The sequence below is a fragment of the Drosophila rhopaloa genome, unplaced genomic scaffold (assembly GCF_018152115.1).
Source record: "Drosophila rhopaloa isolate 14029-0021.01 unplaced genomic scaffold, ASM1815211v1 contig_2, whole genome shotgun sequence".
Taxonomy (NCBI): domain Eukaryota; kingdom Metazoa; phylum Arthropoda; class Insecta; order Diptera; family Drosophilidae; genus Drosophila; species Drosophila rhopaloa.
The window spans coordinates 20132751-20154911 of NW_025335083.1; the positions used below are offsets into that span (position 1 = coordinate 20132751).

At 39.2% G+C, this 22161-nt stretch overlaps 1 protein-coding gene across 1 annotated transcript in view; it reads right to left on the bottom strand.

Annotated features, from left to right (window-relative positions):
- The window catches only part of LOC108049748 (protein sickie), a 146593-nt gene that overhangs the window by 49785 nt on the left and 74647 nt on the right, over nt 1-22161 (bottom strand). Inside the window, 3 exon segments of the mRNA XM_044459770.1 lie at nt 2754-4259; nt 4669-4777; nt 5717-5847. Coding sequence (XP_044315705.1) covers nt 2754-4259; nt 4669-4777; nt 5717-5847 — 1746 coding nt within the window.

Here is a 22161-nt window from a genome sequence, read left to right on the forward strand (position 1 = left end):
CGAGTGGACAGCAGACAGGTGGAATGCCCGGTCAGGAAACACTTTTAGTCCCCGGTCCCTGGTTCACTGAATTTCGGATTGAATTAATAAAAACAATTTCCAGGCATTATTTTGTGGTGGGGCGGATTTAAGAGGGAGTACGAAATTTATTTTCAATTTGTGCGTGGCGCTGTGGTCTTTGAAAATTACCAAAATGGTTAAAATATCTTTAACATTAATTTGCACCTTAAAGCAGGATTGAACAAATTTAGAAATGACTGAATGATGTATACATATACATAAATATATACTCCGATTTATTTTTAAATTGTATATAAAAACGTTTTTTAGAAATAAAAAATCCATGGGAATGCACAACAATTTCTAGCAATTTGTTTCTCTTAAAGTGAATCTGGTTAAGAAAAGTCTTTCTTCTGAAAAATGCAATAAACGTTAATATTCAGTTACCATGTCTGGTAATAGTGTAAAAATGGCACGCCCGTGCCATAAATCAAATGAATTGAAAAATGCTTTATTAAATAAGAAAGAGGTGGCTGGGATTTGTGAAGGCCAGCGTGGTCCAAGCTGGGATGCCAAGGCTATCGCCATATGTGCGTCCAGTTGGCCCTCTCAACTACTCAACCCCTTTTTGAACATCCTGTCTGGCTTGCACCTAACTGTCTGCTTCCTTGCCACACATTTTACTCCTTCCTTTCCGTTGGTCCTACAACCATATCCCTGTGGAAATATTTTTGCGCCCTGCTGCATTTTGATTTACTTTCATGGCTAGACAACGCATGTTGAGGCGTCATAAGACCGGCTCACTTGTTGGGCTTCGGAAATTATGTCCTGCAGGTGTCTGCGCCGCAACTGATTAGCTCCTGCCCCCAAGGATTCGCCGAGAATCCTGTGGCTCCGCCAGTGACACTAATGCGACAGGTTGCCAGCCAACGACGTGCATTAAAATTCAATTACAAAATATTTTCCAACTGCACTACGTGACCGAGGCTCAAAAGTCGCTTCAGGGTCACTCTCTCTCGTTTATTAATGGTTGGGTTTCCATGGTCGATGCCTTTGAACTTCGCGACAGCTGTTCCTATTTACAAGAGCTCAGTTCGCCCATGGTATTGCATTAATTTCACAGATCAAACGCGCTGACAGAACCGCAAGCTAATGAAAACGTGGAAAAGCCTCTGCCAGTCCTATTTCTACTTAAGTTCCCATCCACAGTCCATAAGCGCTTTTTAATGAAATGCGTTGATGTGTGGGCATCATTATGAAAAGTTCTTGGAGGAATGGAAAATAAGACTGCTAGAATTTTATTTTATGCTGGAACAGCTGCTCTTGTGCACTAATTTGGGACTATTATCTTTAGACCAAAAAAATGTTAATGTATATATTGACTTAGATTCTAATCAGAATCAAGTGGGTATTTGTTTATTTATCTACTCAAAAAATATATAATGAGCCGGTTTAGAGGGGATCTGGCTTGTAATAAGCGTATTAGCGTTCTTCTATTTATAGTGCCAATTGTGGAAGGCGGCGCTAAGGTAGTTGCCAATTAATACGGTATATATATATCATATTACTATGCCTTTTAAATTTAGCAAGAATAAACTTTAAAAACATAAACGAACAAAATGTCTTGGTATTTTCACAACTTCTCCAACTTTTCTAGCCAAAGAGGCTCAAGTGTTTTACCCATGAATCGATTGGTATCTATGGGGATTTTCTGGCGGTGTGGGAGTCAATACCTGTGCGAGTAGCATTTCCTGTTGACAGGTGAGTGTGTGTCCAAATTGTGCGTGGCGCTCAAACGAAAAATAAAAATTATCAAACGAAATGGTGCCAGCTGAGTGAAATGATACCCAAAACCATCGAGAGTGCACTGAGGCCTGAAGTCAAAGTCGTTGCCGACCAGGCAATTCTTCCATTTAAATTCCGCTTTATTGCCCACCAGCAAGCGACAAAAGAACACGCCACATTTACACAACGCAACAGCGGGGTCCATCTTCTTGGAAAGACCGGCGATACCAGTACCAGGCGATACCCGAGCAACGGCAATTCTGGTTGACTCATTGGTGTCAGCGAAGGCGACACTGCCACCAGAGGCCCATTTCGGGTGAGTCACGGAAACTGGCGAGAAAGTGAGTGCCGACCGAAAGAACCACATAGCCAATCAAGGCTCATTACAATGAGGTTGTTGGCAGGAAGGAAATCGAAGAAAGTTTCTTCTTAGACAAGTGAAAGGTGAGGGTGCTATCTTGTGTTTGAATAAAATATTACAGAATGAAGAAATATACAACATAATAATTTAAATATTCAACAAAGTTAATCTGGGGGAATAATTAAAATACTAGTATGCCCTTTATTCTTAACTTTCGTTTAATTCTGGCTATCTGAAGAAATAAAATGCGCCAACTTCTATAAAACTCAACGTTTTTCATATTTAAATTTCCAGACAAGAACCTATTAAAAACCAATTTAAACAATACAATATTAAAATTTGTAAAAAAAAAACCTAATTGTTTTTTGGTTATTACCTATTCATAAATATGTACTCTATCGTATAATGTTGATTAGAGAATTCTTCAAATTTGAAATATTTGCAGATAAATATGAAAACATTTATTTTATAATAATTTATTTGACAAACATACAAAAATGTTTGAATTGCATTTAAACATGCTCAATACAACACTCACTACTTCATTGTCTTTAAGTATTTGTGTCTCCAGTCATTTGAATGTAATTATGAATAGGAAAGTACTCACCGCTCTTCGATGGTGGTGGGCAATTGGGTTCGTGCCCGCATCATGCTGAGGAAGTGCTTGCCGTGGGAGATGGCTCCTCCGGAGGAGCTGCTCGGTCCGCCAAGACCACTGCTGCCCTCCGAAAGGTATCCGTTGTCGATGTCGTGGAACCGCGATGTCCCCGGGGAGCTGCCCACTCGCAGGGCATCTCCATCGCTGCAGTATCCCTGGCCAATGTCCGACTCGCAGAAGTCCAGATACGAGTGGTGTGGATGGTGGCCACCGCGTGCTCCCCTCGTGGGCAGAGTCACGTGCGAATTGTAGCCACGGAGCAGCGGTCTCATGGGGAGGATTGAGCTGCCAGCAGACGGAGGCGGTGGTGGCAACTGCTCCTCCTTGGTTTCGTAGATAACCCCCACGATCTTCGAGGGAATCGTATGGAACTTGTTGGGCGATGCGGTGGGCGTGTTTGGAGCCGAGTTGACCAGAGGTCTGGGCAATCCCTGTCGCTGGTGGTGCGGTGGTGAGGCTAGGATATGTGGTCCGGCATTGTACTCCAACTTCCGAGGGGCACTCAACGCGGACTTTGGAGGCGGCAGGCGACTGCTGCTGCCGTAGATACCCGAGCTGTGCTGCGGGGTACTGGGCTCACTCAGATACCCGTGCGATGATATGTGGCTGGCTGGCTGACTATTCGCATAGTATGGAGGTGGTGGCGGAGACTGGAGGATATGTGTGCTGCTGGGTGGCTCCACCGCCGGTGGCTGGGATATGGATATGTTCGAGGATATGTCGCTGGTTTCGCGTTTGATGAGCTGTGAACTCTGCTGCGGCTCTGCTGATGGAGGAGGACCTCCCAGGGAGGGCAACTTACTAGTACCCTTAATGGCAGCTATGGGCTTGGGCAGACCACCGCCACTGGGACTCTGGAGCAGCTGGGGCGCCTTCAAGGAGCTCTTCGAGTCCGACTTGGAGTGCAGCGAGGACTTGGAGGCCGTTTTGGGTGTGTTCTTCTCCACACCAACACCAGCACCACCTAGTCCTCTAACCAGAGAAGATTTCCCAGTTCTGCCCATGGTTGAACTGCGGGACTCATTGCCCGACTCCTCCTTGTTCAAGGACCTCGCCGGACTCTTCTCCTTCTTGTCCAGCTTGGTGGCCTTGTTGGTCTGCTCCTTCTTCTGCTGGGCAGCCAGCAGCTTTGACTGCTTGGTCTTGGGCTGCGGCTTCTGGGAGCTCACACTAATACTGGGTGGCTTCAGCTGGGATCCGTGGCCATCGTTCAGACTCAGGCTGGAATCGGACCGCTCCGAACGGGCGGAACTGAAGCCCGAGGAGGAGGAGGTGCGCTTCGACTGGATCTGCGATTTGCTGGCCACCGCGGCCGCATTCACTGCATTCTGCTGTTTTTCCTTGTTGAAGAGCTTCAGCTTGTCCAGCATCGAGTGCTTCTGCGGAGCGGTCTGCGGACTGCTCGGCGAGGGAATGCCGCTCTGGTGGCCACTCTTCACACTCGGCGGTCGCAGGCTGCAAGAATAACATTTAGTAAGTCAAAATATGTACCAATAACAAAAAATATATTCTATATATTACTTATTTAGTAATTTGATTCAACTAAAAACAAAGAGGTCAATCTTTTAAGTTGAATAAATTTACAGAATATATACAAGATTTAGATTTATCACCTGAGCAAAGCAAACATAAATTCATTGATAAATAATATTTTAAAATATAATTTGTATTATGATATTGTCTTAAGAGAATACACATTAAATTTTTAAAAATATTGAAATAAAAATTTGTAGGTTATACCTTTTGTTGTTGAGGTTTGTTATATTTGTATATAAGCATTGTAACTTTTTTAGTGTTTTTTATTTATTTACTTTTATAAAACAATTTGTGGTCATACAAGAGATACAAATATTTAAGTACTTACCTGTTATTGTTGCCGCTCTTGAGGCTCTGAATGGTGTGATTACTGGTGGGCGGACTGTTTGGACGGCTCGAATTGAAATCACTTCCGCTTTTTCCCAGGCCCGGTATCGCTGAAAACGAGAACAATATCAAGGGTTACAGATTGCTATAAGGAACTGCAAGCCCACTCAATTTTCGGCGCCCACTTAACAGAAAGAGTCAACCTATAAATCAATGCAAAAGGGCAATGCGGACGTTAAAGTTAATTAATTGCCTTGCGTGAGGCTGATAACAGATTGGGAGGAGACTCTGCTCCGAGATTTATGTTTGCACCGAGACCAGCCAAATATTTGGAGTATAAATCATTCAGGAGAGTGAAAATGTTCTATAAATATGCCCAAGACCGTAACTCAAGCACAACAAAGCGTTTGTGCGGCACTCTTTCACCAATTGGGTCAAAAAAGCATGACAAACTGGAAGTTTCTTACTACTGATCTGCAAATTTAATTTCTAACAGAGGAAAATGTGTGTGTTAAAGAAGTTCTACATATTTCAAAGTATTCCTTGCCAGAACAAAACAACTTCCACAATTCAAATCTTTTTAACCAGAAATAGACAATTTATTTAATTTGTATAACAAGGAAATACAAAAGGACTGTCTTATGAAGAAAGGAATTTTTGTATATATTTGGTACTCTGAATACCTTGTCATTTTAAGTACTCTCCAGCTTACTAATTAAAATAAGAATTCAGTTACCTTTTCCACAAATCAACGTCACCTTGGGTAAGGAATTCTAACCCCAAACGGATCCCCAGGGAGCTTTGATTGCGGAGTAAGGATCTCCCCTCCGATGGCGAAATCTCGGTCACAATCCCACCCATGGAACGCATCTGAAAGGGCTAAGTGCAGTCCCATTGGGGTTGTTTTCCCTGTCCCGAGACCGAAATTCGAAATTTGTTTATTCCCGGTAAACAAGGGGGAGGTCCCTCACCTCCCCGAAATCGCACCCGGGGTGGTTGAGGGTTTAAAATATTTTTTAATAAATTTCCCATACCCTGCGAGTACTCACATGGCGTATGATTCGGTGTGGGCGGCAGTGGACGCACTTTGTCCGGCGGACAGCGACGTTGGACCATCACGGTGGCGGGCAGTGGAATGGCAGTTCCGCCATTGACCTTTGCGTAGGCGGGCGCAATTTGTCTGCAATTGGTAAAAACACATAAAGATATTAAACTGCATATAATATATATAAAATACAAAAATATGCTATGAGCCCACAGTGGATTATACAAATATGATATGAGATCACAGGGAATCAGAGAAGTATGATATGAGTATATGTATTTGTCTTTTAAAAACAATCATTTATGGTTTCAATGCCAGACGCCCACGTCTCCCGTCCCCTGTAAATATTTATAGCCAGTCTGCAATCGCAGATTTGCATGGACTGCTATAACAGTATCTGTAAGATACTTTTAACAATAATTTTACGCTTTTTAAATTAATGTACGTATAGCTTGTTGTTGCCGCCAAGCCCATTGGTGCAATAAAAAAAAGCGAACAGAAACAATAACGACTTTAAAGATCGACAGTGCTGTAAATTTTTTTATGACTGGTGCTCATAAATTTGCATATCTCGGTGATTGCAATACGAAAATGATATTTTTGCTTGCAGACCGGTAAAAAGCGTAGTTAAGTAGCCCTCTTGAAAAATTGTCCAACAACAAAATACAAATTTTATTGTGTTTTAAAAACTAACAACGTAGAAGATTGGATTTGATGGTCATTCAATTGACCTTTAGTTAGCTATGCAGGAATTTACTATTAAGTTCCACAAGTTTAGGCATTTAAGGATTGCAAATAATATGGTTTTCTACGACCTGTGTAATTATTCAGAATTTTAAAAGAAATGTCAAAAAATGCTTAATACCTATTCCCATCTTGGATCCTTCATAAATTACAACCCCGGCAAACAAAACAATTTTCCAGAGCTTTTCATTCAAGTTAGCGCAATTAGTCATAAGACTGATTAAGAAGGCAAATTAAGAAAGAAGTATAAAAGCGAAAAAAAACAAAAAACGCACTAACTTTTAATAAGTCGCGCACATAAAGTTCTGGACGGGATACCGAGCCAACTGGCAGACAAAGCCCTGAGATACAAATGTATCTTACTACTGCCGCCACACAATTGTTGTTGGCCATTAATAAGTCAGCCGGAAAAAGGCGGAGAACGGGTAACAATTGTATTAAATGAATAAAATGCAGACAATAAAAACAAAGCTGACAGACAAATGAAGTTGCCCGGGTTCCTACTGCAAATTAAATACGCATGCCAGACTTTAGAAGGATGCGATGTTTCGTCTACCTTTTACGTCTTCCTCAAGACATTTTCCCTGCCATTGCTCAGACAAACAACAAACGAATCTTGGCAAAATCTTACAAAATTACTTTCATATTATTTTATTTGCATTTTATATTGTTCCTCGAGACGTCTACGGAGTTGCGTTCGCCTTTGTCGGTGCGATTTTTGAGAGGATGTCGATTTTTTGCCATACAAAACACTCCTTTCCACACATCATCTTTGAAAAGTGGATTGTAGGTGTGCTGTATAAGGATTGAGGAATTTGTTATTTTGCAAGAACACCGTTGCAGCTTATGGTAGCTCAGACAGATTCCTTGCCTGTGGATAGTGGTTAGGTTTTCCCAAGTTTATTAAAAATATTTATTTGAAAATACAATAGTTCGGAATGTACAAAGTTTCATTTGTATTCATTTGTAAAGAATATTAACTTTACTCTAAGTCTGCATTTCAATATACCAATTAATTAGTGCTACAACACCATATTATATCATAATATAAATAAGTTTTATTTATACATAATTCTAATACATTTATTTAATATATAATGTTAACATTTTTACAATCGTCCAAAGACGTTCATGCAATCCATACTTTATTTTCCCATTGATGGACCCGTATATTAAGTTCGACATTCCCCACCTACACAATATATATTTGAAACCCCTACTCCTCATCTAGATCCTTATATTCGCAGCAATTACTGTTCAGCTTGTTATGAGTGGGAATGCATTTCGTATCTTTTGGCTGCATCTCCCTTTCAGGTGTCGCATGTCAAAAGTGATACGCCGGGCGCCTCGACATCTCTTTATTTGCTTTATTTGTCCTCTTTTTCCCCCTTTTTTGTACAAATTGAATTTACGTCTTTAGTACGCATTTTTGATTTGTTGCTGGAGATGCGGAGATTTGCACAGATGCAGATGCAGAACGAGAAACGGCAGCTGGCAAATGTCTTTGACCTTTGCTGGCAGACTGAATGGGCCACGGGTGTGTGTTGCTCATAATAGCTGCCACTGTGGATGGCTGATTCCTCCACTGCCTCTTGGTGGCATTCACCTGTGTTTTCCCCCACCCAACGCAGCTCCTCCATTCCAGATACCCACAAGCCCACGCAGTTTTGGACCAGTAGTCACTAAACATTTCCGTATGGCGGGGGAAACGCTGATGGCATCTGTATTTATATATATGAGGTCCTTCCTCTCCTGCCACCACCACACTCAAAACTCCATCCGCCATCCTGGCTGCCCATTAGTTTGCATTGCATTTCGCTGCTGCTTTGTGTACAATGTATCACTTGAGTTGCATTTGTCATGGCAACAGCTTCTGAAAGCCTGACTCTCATTGGGAAGCCAAGCACTACACTCTAGAAAAAAGGTGAAGACCACAGGAAACAATAGTATTCATATATACCAACGGGAATTTATATTTAAGAAAACATAATAAAACTCACCTTGATCAGCAAGATAACTCATTGTGTAAAATGTTAAGTTAGACCAAGTTTTTGAAAGCCCATCTCATTATATCTAATTCTACTAATATTATTTCAATATTTCTTACATTATTTTAAATCTACTCCGAAAGATTAATAATATTTAGTAATTATTTTAAAGCAACACTTTTCTATCTAAAAATCAGCACTCCATTTAATTTAGAAATTACAAACAAAAGAATTGCCAATTTCAAAAATACATATTACAAAATCTTGATACTAATTTATTTATCAGTTTATAGTCTAGAGACTATGTCTTCAGATATTGGAGTTAGTTAATTAAATAAGAGCTTTTTTCGTCCTTTTTTTCTTCTAATAAATAATTATTTATTACGCTGTATGTTTTTGTATGTTTTTTTTTCGCAGTGCAATTAAGACGAGAGTGAGGCTACGTGTATAGACATAAGAAGGCTCTGCTGGCCGTGCCTGCTGTGACCATTTTGGGAATCTGCCAGTTGCCTTTTAAGCAGCATCTTTCGCTTTTATTATTGCATTGCACACATGAGAGTATTGCATGCAGTTTGCCCGTTATGGTTAGAACTCGAAATCCGGCTTGGCCCTTTGGCATTTGAGTTATTTAACAATATAGAGAAGAGTTTCTGCTTCAAATGGCTTCACCTCACAAGCCGCACTTTATGCTCCTCTTCAGATTCATCACGTTAGATCCATTCAGCCCATTTTCACATCCATCTTAACCCGAAAACCTCTTGAACCAACCGAGTTTCCAGTTGCTGCTGTGGTTTGCCGTTAAGCGCAGAGAATTTTCATAAATTTGCCACAGCAATTCGGCTGGCTACTGAAAAAGCAAAGAACCGCTATCCAAAACAAAACCGCATCCATCGGATACACTCCGTTGTACCACCACCACTAACAGATTTTTTCGACTTCGACCGCCTGTGCCTGCCTGTCAGGCGAAAAATCAACAGCCAAGGCCTGTTCGCAATTTATGCGAGTTGGCCTGGCCAAGAAGCCACCTCAACTTGGGCCAATCGAGAATAAGTTACTTCGACTTAGGAGTGTTTTATTTTTACCTTTTGTATCTTACTTTTTCCCCTGCCACGGATCTTTTGAGTAGGTGTTGAATGGCTGGTAATAAGCATAATTATATACCATTGATATGGCCAAAGGAGTGGCCAACTAACAGAGTGCAGAATCGAATTAAAGAGCTATTCACAGGCACATTCGATGGAGAATGTTTACGCTTAAAGGGGTTCTCTATATAAAAACCGTTTTGATATGTTTATTTGGCTTTGCTTCTAGTGAAATTACAAACAAATCGAAGGGAGTGTACTCTCTAAAATAGAAATCTTATATGAGTTGGTAAACTTTGTCAAGTTTGTTTGGCTTCTTTTCTTAATAAATCATTTGCTGGTCTTTAAAAAGTACTTGCTCAACTCCGCGTAGTTTTGCGTTGATGAAAGTCTTTGGGGATATCTCTTTCATTTAGCTCATAATCAACACCGGCTTTGTTCATAACTAAAAGCCATGTCACAATGTCTCCGCCCTTAGAAATGCTGGTAATGCGATACGCCGGAGAACGTGTTCATTCTTAAAAGTCGTGTTCCATCATCTACATAGTGCCCCATTCCCCTGGGGAAACTCCTGCCTTTCTGGCCCAAACGAAACAGAACTACACGGTATTGTGTTCAGTGTTATGTGCCTCCACTTTCAAGTGCAGACATAAAGTCACGATTTTCAGTTATTAGACGGAGCGAACGAAACTTCTCCTTTTGGTTTTTGTTTTGTGGGAGTTCAGAGACGACGCATTTTCTCAGCTGGAGCCACAGCTGCTGCCACATGAAACAATTAATAGCGTCTGCTAAGATACACCTACTCATTCCAGATCGGCAAACTCAAAGATGTTTCTTAGCCTGCTAATGGCTGTCGTCATCGTTGGCCTGCCACCTTTTGTTGCCTGGTTGACATCTTTAAATATGCAGCAGGTTGGCTTATGCTGCAAACAAGCCGCAAATGGAGAGTGGCCGAGCAAACAGTGGAAATAAAAACAGGCAGCTCCCTCCCCCTCCACCCATCATCAAGTGGGCAGAAAGGGACTAAGCTCTATAGAGAGACCCTCTTCGGCAGCTTCCACACTTGGCCAACTGAAGTACCGACTTCCACTCCTTTGTCCCAGTGCGTCCAACTCGGTCTGTAGCCTACATAAGTACGGATTTACGATGCCAGTGAGTTAAGGGAATCACACTTTTAAAGGAAAGGATTTTTATCTTGATTTTATTTGGGTTTCTTAAAGACAAGAAACATCTTCTTTAGATACAGAGCAGTATTAAACTAAACTAATTCTTAAAGCTTTATAGATATATAATAATTACTATAATTTTGATTAAGCTCACAAATGCTCTATACTTTGATAGACAAAGCGGAGGCAATTTAATCAGTTTTTATCCACAAATTTACAATTAATTAGAATTCTATATATTTTTCCTTTTTCATAGAGCCAGCACATAGAATGTTTTTAGAATTTTAGAAGCCCATAATGTACTTCATTTTGAAAGACACATATATATTCATAGGACATATTCCGCCACTCTAATGACGATATTTATAGCCTTACCAAACATTACATAAAATAGACATTTTCTTCGCACCCAGAGCAAAATGCAGCTGACAACATTTTGTGTTTTATATTTTTGTTTGAGGAGTCTCGCCCATATGGAACGTGCGGGGGTTGTTCAAACAAATGGAATTGACCAAGGGTTGCAGCATTACCTCCTGATAAAGTAGCACACAGGCGCTACGCACTCCGGGATTCCCAAGCATTTTCTCTCGGTTTCAATTATGCAACTTTGGCAAATGTTTTATTTATTGACTTTGAAAGATGGAGGGCAAAGAGAATGTCACACCATTTCCATCATAACTGAAAGGTTTTTAGATGCGGTGGTTGATTCTCGGCATGCGTTTCTTTTTGAAGATTATTTCAGAGGGTTGGCAGAGGGACGCATATTAAAAATGCACTTTGAAATATTTGAATAACATAGAGATATGTGAGGCAGCTGAACTCAGGCGATCGCTGGATTATGCAATTAATTTTTGTTTTGGGGGAAAGGGCAATAAACTGAGGGCTCCAGTGGAATTTAGATGCCGTCTGGCTGGCAGCCAGCATTTCATTGAGGTCCAAGTACTATAACTTCAGAACTGCAAGACAGTTGCGTGTCATCTTCTGTGTCGCTTTCGGCACCTCCAGACATGTGTATATGCGATGGAGGCCCAGAAAGATATAGACTTACTCAGGGCAGACTGTGCAGACATTAATTATGAATCTGGAGTGAGCTGAGAAAATTTGCACTTGCCCGCAAACATCTTGGGAACCACAAAATGTCATTTCCATTAGCCCCCGGAAAAATATTCAGTCTAAAAATAACACGCTTAGCTTGAGAAATTATCGTAAATTTGGTGGAACTTTGTTTTCATTTTGGGATAAACATAGACCAGAAGTCTCGGATGATTGACTTGATTTATTGTGCTGACACTTGGCTCAATTCGAATGTTTTTTCTACGCATAATGACACTCATTAGTGGCCAGAAATGTGAACTGTCGTTTTCCTGGAGAAGTATATATATTAGCTGAAAGTTCGATTCGTTGGTTACCTTCTGACATCCGGTGAGTTGGGTAGACTGCGACATTTTCGTGAACTTTTGCCACCATTCACCGATGAGGATGATGCATTGCCCATTTTGGTTTGGCTTGAAGGTGATTATCGGTAACTAATTTAAATTTGGCATTTAGATGCAACTTTGGCACTGAATTAGCTTTAATTTTATTTCTTGCTTTCTCACATTACGTTTGGCAGTTTCATTATTATTTTTTATACACTTATATTTGGCGGTTCATTAAATTTATATGAAAATATCTGTTTATACTTCAAAGATATTTATAAAGGTTATATTATTAATTCACAGATAAATAATGAATGGCTTTTTAATAGATTCATTTGTGTATATTTATAGTTTTTATGATGCATACTTTATGGCTTTTTTCAGAAATTTATGAGGTCTCTTAGAATTCTGTCAGTTTATATGAAGATCAAAGTATTTTGTGTTTCCAGTTCGTTAAATTCTATCGTTTAGAAACTCTGTTCCTGAAACTTCTTAGGGTTTCTATAAAAATACTCTTCACAACATTACACCTAACTCGATTTCCGTTCCCTTCTTTCCATTATTCGCATTTAATTACATAAACACACCATTTTCACACTAATTATAAGCTCAGATATCGGAACGGACTGTTTACTTTGTGTAATTAGTTTGCAATTAAGTGGGGGATGCTGGAATACAAGTACAAATGGATTGAATTCAGACAAATGCCTGGTCGCAACGCCCCAAGTCAAATGCAGGACGAAAAGGGAAAAAATAATCCATTTTGGGATGACCAAAGCGAAATATTTGCGCAGCACTTTGATCTTAACCCAAAAACAAATGGGGGTTGCTGTTTTTGGGCGGACGGCACAAACTTAATGCAATTAAGTGAACATATTTGCAACTTCCGTGCAAGACAAACCAAACCAGACGGACCGACATTTGTTTTTGATGTACGACTGCCGATGCGGCTAATCGAGAATGCCCCAAAAAAGTAAATTTATGGGGTAGATTCTTCATCTCGCTTTATTCAGCTTCAAGATTGAGCAGATTCCCTGCTCTTTTTGCTGGTGCTTGACATGAAAATCAATAACTTCAATTACAAGGATGGAAAGCGAGCAGAAGCAGAACAAAAAAAAGAATATTGCGTGTAAATAATACGCACGTGTGCGTGACACGTGAGTGGGTGGCTGTTCTACCCACCCACTGAGATCACTTCGTACTTTCCTTTTTTAGGCACTTTTCAAGTGCCTGCTAAATGCTCTCAAAGTGGTCATATTTTCGCCTGCACCCCAAAGTTGCGAGGGTGCGAACTTCAGGCTTAATCAATTTGTCGTAAAATGTAATGGGCAGAAAGGGCTGGATTCGGTTCGATAAATGTAACAAGGCATCCGGACACGTGTATGCGGGGATTGTCAGTTATTTTCCATCGACTCTGACTTATGGGCACATTTTTCTGATTTATTGAAAGTTTGCAGCGGTTGCGTAATCACACTGTCACAGCAACATCAACAATTACGACAATCAGAACCCCAGCTCAGCGAAACCCGGACTAGGCCAGACCGAAAACCACTCAACTCAACTGAGTCCCGACTGACTGCATAATTTCCATAAATTGTTGCAAATTGCTGTTTGTTGTTTGTCACTCAAGTCTGGGCCCAAAGAGCCTGACGAGGCGAAGATGTGGAACAGGAAGTTAAGCGGGCATCTATAGAAATCCATGAATAGAACAGGGCTGTCTTGGCAGGCAGAATAAATTTCTGGAGTGGAAACGATGTGCTCACCAGACTTTTGACCCAAGATGACTGGGTTTTTAGTGGCCATAGAAATGGTAATGCAAAAAGTGTTAACTTAATCATGTATCAATGAAGGATTAATGAAGGTATATTAATACCTATACATATACATTCCATAAAATACAATAAGAAATTGTGCACTTTACGTTTTTTTCTCTTTAATTCTTAAATCCCTTGAGCTTCGTTGACACTTTTATTACATTTCCCAATAAATAATTTCCACTTCGGTAACCGATTCCCATCTCCCATAGCCACCCTCCATAATCAACGATAACTAATCGTTCGATTTGAGAAACATCACGTACCAAACTTGAACCGCAACTTTTTTGACTTACTTAAAATGCCGACGGCCGACAGTTGGGGAAACTTTCGAGAGGAAGGACAAACTGATGTTCTTATCAGAGCGTTGCACTTTTCGCACACTGCATAAAAAGTGGCCAAGTCGTTTACCCAGGTCTTATCTATGCCGCCATAGCCGACATAAGAGGCCTCCCGAGGGGCGCTCTGAGGAATTATTAAAATCGGTTTTGGAAAATGCATTTTGCATAGTGCCCGAGGGGGCAGAACTGGAAATTGACGTTTAGTCACGTACAATGGTGCCCACAAGTTGGCCAAAGGAAAATAATTTAATATGCGGCAAAAGAAGTGGCAAAAAGTTGTTCAAAGACACGCATACATATTCAATATATGTAAAAACACTGACAAAAATGATAAAATAAAAATGAAAATAAAAGACTTTTAAAGTTTCTTATAACCAAAAAATCCCACAATATTACTTGTTAATAAACAAAATAAAATTATAGAAACTAGACAGCATTGCTAATAAATCTTTAAATATTTGTAATAAGAAAATTAGCAATAAAGACTATGCCAACAAATTTGGTTAAGGCTAACATTAAGACAATTGAATTAATACAAAATTAAACCGAAATATTGAAATAAATAAATAAATATTTAATACATGTAATAAAACATTGTAGGTAATTTTACATATTATGAAAATATTTTTTCAGTGTATGCATACAGTGGCCAGAGGAAGTGATATAGTCACGAACATAATTTCCCAGCAAAGGCGAAGAGCGCGGATGGTAATTGTTAAGTTAGTTTTGGGGATACCCCTACGTTAGAATGCAATTTTGAAGGGAAGTTCACACAGAAAATTAATGGGTCTCCGAACCGACTTATCTTAACGGACCATTGTTGTTAGTAATACCCAACCGGTCAGAGTCTTTTGGCCCATTTCGCCTGTCTTTGTCCTGAAGTGCCTCGAAACATAAATCTAACAATGCAAGCGTTCAATCACTCCAGTGGAACAACTCCCCCAATGTTCGTCGGGTTTTCAGAAACTCCAACGTGGCGCTACGAGCACATGCAGTGCATATCAAACCGAACTTCGTCTCTGGCTTTAACAAATAAAATTCTGGCGAGATTTATGGCAAGAAGTACGCCCCCAAGTCGCCACAATCCCCTCTTAGCTGACATAAAAAAATACTTCCATCTAAATATAAACAAAAGGCGAAGGCATAAAACGAAGGGGGCGGATCGGGGAAGTGGGGGAGTGGGAAACGAATTTAAAACGTGCAAATGCACGTGCTGCTCCAAATTTTCGTAACGCCAGAGGAGAGGGGATTTTGGGGGGAAAATTAGGGGGGTTGCCTTTTGCGCTCCAGCGAACAGCGGGGACCCCAACAAAAATAGACAAGTTTATGGAGCAGAAATCAACTTGAAAGAGTCTTTTAGCTTCCGCTTAAATATACAAAGTGGAAAAACGAATGAAAAACAAAGGGAAAAGCGTCAACGCAGACAGAGATTTGAGAGTGTCACAACTTGGCGATACCCTCGTCTCTAAAGTTTACGAGCACTGCACTTTATTGGACAGGAAACCAATCACTTTTACTGCCTGCCAAAGACGGTTTAAAAATTAAAAGCAAACCAACTTTAATAGTCGCTATTGGGACTTGTTTACTAGCAACCTAGATTCGGTATTTTGTATTACCTTTTTTTTGGGACATAGTCATGAAGCAACATTATATTTTCAGTAAAGAAAAGTATTAATTATTTTTGGTTCCATATCTCAGATTTATTTACAACAACTTCCTTTATGCTGTTTATCTTACATCTTAGAAATATATTAAATATTTTCTTTTCAGCCCTTCTAAGCTTTCATCTGTCTTCTATATCACACAACTAAATGCAGGGTATCCAGAAAGGAAACCAGAAGACAAAAGCGTTTTTCTTTTTATATGTCAGAGCAAATCAACAATTTGTCACGGCATTTTGCATTGAATGGGTGCAAGAGGAATGACATGAAGCAGGGCAAAGTTGGGTGGGGTAAACAGATTTATAAGTATTTCACTGCTTTTGGGCAACTCTAAATGGCATTTGTTTTCCGACTGTTTTACCCTTTCCAACTATTTGGTTGCCAGTCAACCAATTAACTGTTTGAAAGGGCCGCCTAAAGATCAATGGCGCGAGGTGTGGCCCACATCTTGCATTTAAATCAGAGAAATACTGAGAAATATGTACATAAATATTTCATAATCGTTTCGAGTGTCTTTTGAAGTTGCAATTGACATTTCCATATGCCATCAGGGATCTTGATTCTCCGCTTCGCTGGTCAATTGAAGAGGCGACAAGAAAGGCATAAAGATAATCAATATTTCTAAATGAAAGGCTTGGGTGGTCTTTGGCTAAAAAAAATTACAGAGGAATGCAACGCTTCCAAACTTAAAACCCACATATATGGCTTATAAATTGTCAAGCAATTTGCATAAAATTTGAATAGTTTATTACAAAAGTAAAAGGCAAAGTAACTGTTGGTATTGAGTTTGAGAACTTAGGTATCTCTAAATTGTTTTAAGTGAGAAACTTAACCATATGAAACTGTATAACACTTAAATTGTTATTAAATAATTCAAGCTTAAACAATTCGTAGGTACTGACAGATAGCTATCTCCCTATCTCGTTTATGATGTAATTCTTGAAACAACATCATAATTGATGCCAACAGCCCGTCATAGAAACTTCACCATATGGAGTTTAACCCGCTCTGCCACCAATTTCCCCGTGGCCATTATCATTATCATAATTAAATCATTAGCGTAACGCTGCCATCATCGAATAATAAACATTTCTCCCTCAATCGGTAGCTACCTCGAGTTATTCACACGCTTAGCCTGGAGTTATTGTGCCCCTATCATTAGCCAATGTTTTGAGGGGAATCCATCGGCGGTGCCCTCCACAATTGATTTTACTTGTTTGATAATTTGACAGCTTGCCTTCTGATATCTCGAATTTCTGGCGGGGTTTTGGATTCGATTCTGATTTCGATTCGGCTTCTGTGAGGAGGGTGGCTGATGCCAGTCCGAGTTCAATGCTCCCCCACAGAAGGATTTTGACAGCGCCTGTTACCCGCTTGTCAGATTGTCAGTTTGTCAGTTTGTCAGAGACAGAACCGAGTTGGAAATTGAAAATCCCCGACATAGCTGCTTCCTTCGCCGCATCTTTGGCCATGTTTGCCCAACTCGTGGTAACCATAATTAGCTGGAATCCCAAATATGGCAATTCCCACATATCTTCTTTATTTGGAGTAGCATAATCCTTTCGGTCCCAGCTGCCACTTGAATAAAATTAAATTAGAGAGCCAAGGGAACACGCTTCAAGAAGCTCTGAAGAAGCAACTGATTCGAGACGGTGATTAATTGAAGACACGCGTCGTAAGCCCCGAAAAAAAACCGGTTAACAACCAGTCATCAGACATCGAGCCATGCATCTTTTGCAGCATCTGTGATCCAAGCTGATGACAATGAAGATTAGCACCCCTCGGGATCCCAATTTTGGTTAGCTTCTCTATCTATTGTCTGCGACTAATTACCGCTGGGTTCTAAATTAAAGAGAACTCCCATTTTCTTTAAGCTGTCTGACAACTTTCGAGGCAGTGATACGGAAAGGTGGTAAATTAGGGTGAAATCGACTGATAAGAATTCAGATAAAATGTACCCTTAATTTAACGACGTTGTGGTTAATAGATGGGATTGTATCCCAAGCTATGAAAGTATATTTATATATTGGTCCCTGTTTTCTCTGGAATTACAGAAGTTCATTGGAAAACCAGTAAATAAAAGTACAGAAGGTATTTATTATTTGTTATTTGTTTTTGTTTATTTAAGAGGAATTGCTGAAGCTATAGTATTTTATTTGGAAATGACCGTCAATAATTGTGTTTTAAAATAAGTGTATTTTATATTGGTTTATCTCTGTTTTAACATAAATGTACTTGAATTTATTAATTTTTTGCTCTGCATTAAAATCGTATCTGGTGCCGGAAAATATCACAAATAAAAGCGAATTTTATACCACTGGCAATCTTAGTTTTTAGTCGGGCTCAGAGTCTACTCATTAATATAATTAAAGCAGTACTTTTTAGTTTGTTTTTCATAAAACTTTTTTACCCAAGAGATCACCCAACATAAAAGGACTTTTTTCGAGGATTTAAATAACGCACGACTCTTATCTAGGATATGTAAAACATTTTGACCGTCGCGGCGGTCCATGGAGACAAAATCGTCTGGACTGGCAATTTTTTGGGGGACTGTTTGGTTTATTTTGGCTTGGAAATTGTCCGCCGTAAGCCTTTTAATTTGTGTGCATCGCGATAAGGCGATAATTATGGGGATGCTAGAGAGTTTCAGGATAATGCTGATGATGGGATTTTAAAGCCATAAAGTATGCAACAGCCTGTTGAAAATTTAATAGACAAACTTTATATAAAATTGTTGTAAAGTCCCAAGTAAATTCTCTGAAATTTTATCACTTTGCACATTAGCTTTATTTTGGCACTGTTGAACGATGCTTGTCGTTAATCAATTTAATTCACACACTCTTTGATTTGCCGCCATTTATTTTTGCGAGTGGCACGCGTCGTTAAAAAGCCGGCGAAACAAAACAAAACAATCCCAAAACCGCACCAAAAACATCCGCGTCCGTCTCGACGCAACTAAACCAAGCGACCGAAGCGAACTGTTTATGGTAGCTTCAAAAACTCGCTTTTGCCGGGGTTTTTCTTTCCATTCGGGTGAAAACACACGAACACAGCTCTAGCTCTCTGAATTCTCTTTGCCAGAAATACTCTTAAGAGCCGGGGATCTTTTCCTGCCTCAAAATACTTTATCCACCCTCACAATATTGAACTGTCCGCACAGCTGAATAACCACTAAACCAATATTATTTGCTTCCATTATCACTGTTTTTTAATTTTAATTGATTTCTTAAGCCTATAAAATATATACAACTATTCTTTATCTTTCCCAAACCTATCTGTTTTCATAGTCACAAAATTAAATAAAAAATGTTTAATTCATTTTCTAAAAATATGTTTTGTTTAATTCTTGTAGGGACTTGGATTTGTTGGCATAAACAATATTTTACTCCAAATTTGTTAAAAATTATTTTTTGCTAATATTTGTATACTTTGTAAAACGTTTTTAAATTTATTTGCTTATTTTATATTTATTTACATATTTCGTGGAAATCATAAGGATGTTTAAGAGAGAAAGTTTTAGAGAGAAAAGAGAGAGCCGTAAACGAACCAAAGAGTCGAATACTTATTATTTTACATGGCACATGTTCGAGGTTCGAAGTAAAAGTGGTTGCGTCGCTACACTACAAAAAAATATAATAAAATTTCATTGTATTTTCGTGGTAGAAACACCAAGCACTTCAAAGTTTCGAGTACAGGCAACACCATTATTTTTAAATCAGGAATAGTCATACAAAAAGTAGGGCTCAATAAGAAAATATAAAGAATTGAATATTATTATTATCAAATAAAAGTATTTGTAGACTGCAAATCTAATTCTCGTAGTGCACTGAATCACTGGAGACGTTTGTCTTGTTTGCTTGTTGGTTTGCTGCATTCGGCTGGTCTAAAAATACTTGGCACTTGCACTTCTGAGGCGGAGGATGTGGACGGGGGGGCCACTCTGAAGTTCAATGCACATGCCCCAGCTGCTGGGGGTCAACCGAATGGCGAACGAGACCAATTAAGCTGCCCGAAGTTATTGTTGGCCAGCAAACAAATCGTCGCAATTTAACAAAGTAAGCAATTATAGCAAATAGTATCGTGTCACATAAACTGTCGCAGAAATTGGAGGCGGAGGGGCCTGGCAGAAAGTAAAATTGTTTAATCATTGAGCTTAATTTCAATCGGGGAAACTCGTTTGACGATAAGCCGATCAGGCACACACTCAACTTGTTCGGTCTAGTTTACGGCGCCGGCTGTAGTGTTTTTACCTATACACTAAAAAAGATAGAAAATAAAATGACTTTCAATTTTTAGATAATGACAACATCTTGAGAATATACCAATAAATTAATATAATATGTAAGTTGACTTATTACAAATTTATTAAATTTTATTATTTCAAGCAAAAACAAGAAAGGAAGCAAACTTCGCAAGCCAAAGCTATAAACCAAAAATATAATCCAAGATTTGAACACAGATTTTTAGAGCATTTAGACACAATCATTTAGAAGTATGCCTTTTTGAAATCGGATGACTGTAAGAAAAGTTATGGGCTTTGAAGTGCATTTTTTTGACACTTTTCTGCAAAGCCATTTTTCGACATTTTGGAAAGGGGTAACATCATTAAAAATGACGAAAAAACGACCAAAAAAAAATAAACCAAGATTTGAACACAGATTTTTAGAGCTTTTACCCACAATCATTTAGAAGTATGCCTTTTTGAAATCGGATATCGGTAAGAAAAGTTATGGGCTTGGAAGTGCAGTTTTTTGACACTTTTCTGCAAAGCCATTTTTGGACATTTTGGAAAGGGGTAACATCATTAAAAATGACGAAAAATCGACCAAAAAAAATAAACCAAGATTTGAACACAGATTTTTTGAGAATTTAGATACAATCATTTAGAAGTATGTCTTTTAGAAATCGGATGACTATAAGTAAAGTTATGGGCTTGGAAGTGCAATTTTTGACACTTTTCTGCAAAGGCATTTTTAAAATTAGGAAAAAAGGCAATACCCTGGTAAAGTGTATACAGGCATCGGTCTTGAGTCAGATAACATTAACATTATGTTTTTCTTTTTTTTTTTTGTTGATCGGCCTAAAGTTTATGGCCAATGCATGCTGGGCAGCGTGTCGAAATATGATTGCAATTACTGGGATGTGCGATGTAGACCCGAAATCGCAATGATTGAACGACCAAACGAGTTTCGGATTGAAAGTGTTCATCGGAGTTTGCAACTATAATTGAAGTTGGGTTTTAGAGTTTTTTCACAAGAAGTGGGCGGTAAAGAAAGTGGCTGCCTGCGATTAAGTCGTTGCAGACAGTTGAAAAAAGGTGCCAAGTCTTGAAATAACCAGATGCCGGTTAAAGCTGATTTGCAAATTGAATTTATTGGGGCGATATTGTCTTGGAATGTTATTAGATTTCATGTAGCTGTCACGACTGAATGGATGTTTAATAAATTATATGGTTTAACGAGTGAATGTTAATTAAATCGATGATAATATATGTAGTAAAGTTTTTCATACTTTTTTGGTTAATATTTTAAAGGTTAAAAAGACACAACGAATAAAGAAATAGTTATCAGATGAAAAATCTATATTTTTAAAACTTGAATTCAAGTGACATTGAACAAGTTCTTACTGCTGATACAATGTCACATAAACAAGAGTATCTTAAACTCTGCCTCAAATTTCTCCCCCCATTTTGTTACATATACAATCAGTTTTGAAAAACAACATTATACCCTCTACCTCTATGACAAAAAAAAACTAAAACTAGACCCAATAAATCTTTGTTTGGACAAATCCAAAAAGCATGAAAGCCCGAGTTGCCACACACGGACCTAACCAGATGTAGCTCCAGACTGACTGCTCCACAAGGCACCGAAACCCCCTCTCCTCTAATGGCATTAAGCCCCTGCTCCAAAAACACTAAGCATGCATTTTTTTGCCTTTTGTCGGACTCCGGGGAACTCTGCGGGCGGAGAGGAGCTCAGCCGGGCACTTTATCATTTCAATGGCAAACGGCGGACACTGCAATGTTTACTTTTCATTTTATACACTCTGTCCCCGGATTCCGCAGCCTGATGCCATCCCCCCTATTGTTCACTTGCTCGTCTATGCAATTGTCGAGCGGTTCGTCTATGCAAATATTTTTATTTGCCTTCTGGTTATGGTTGTCCAGCGAGAAGGATCCACAAAAAAATGTAGCATAAATATTTTAAATACCCGGTGAATAAGTAAAAAGTTT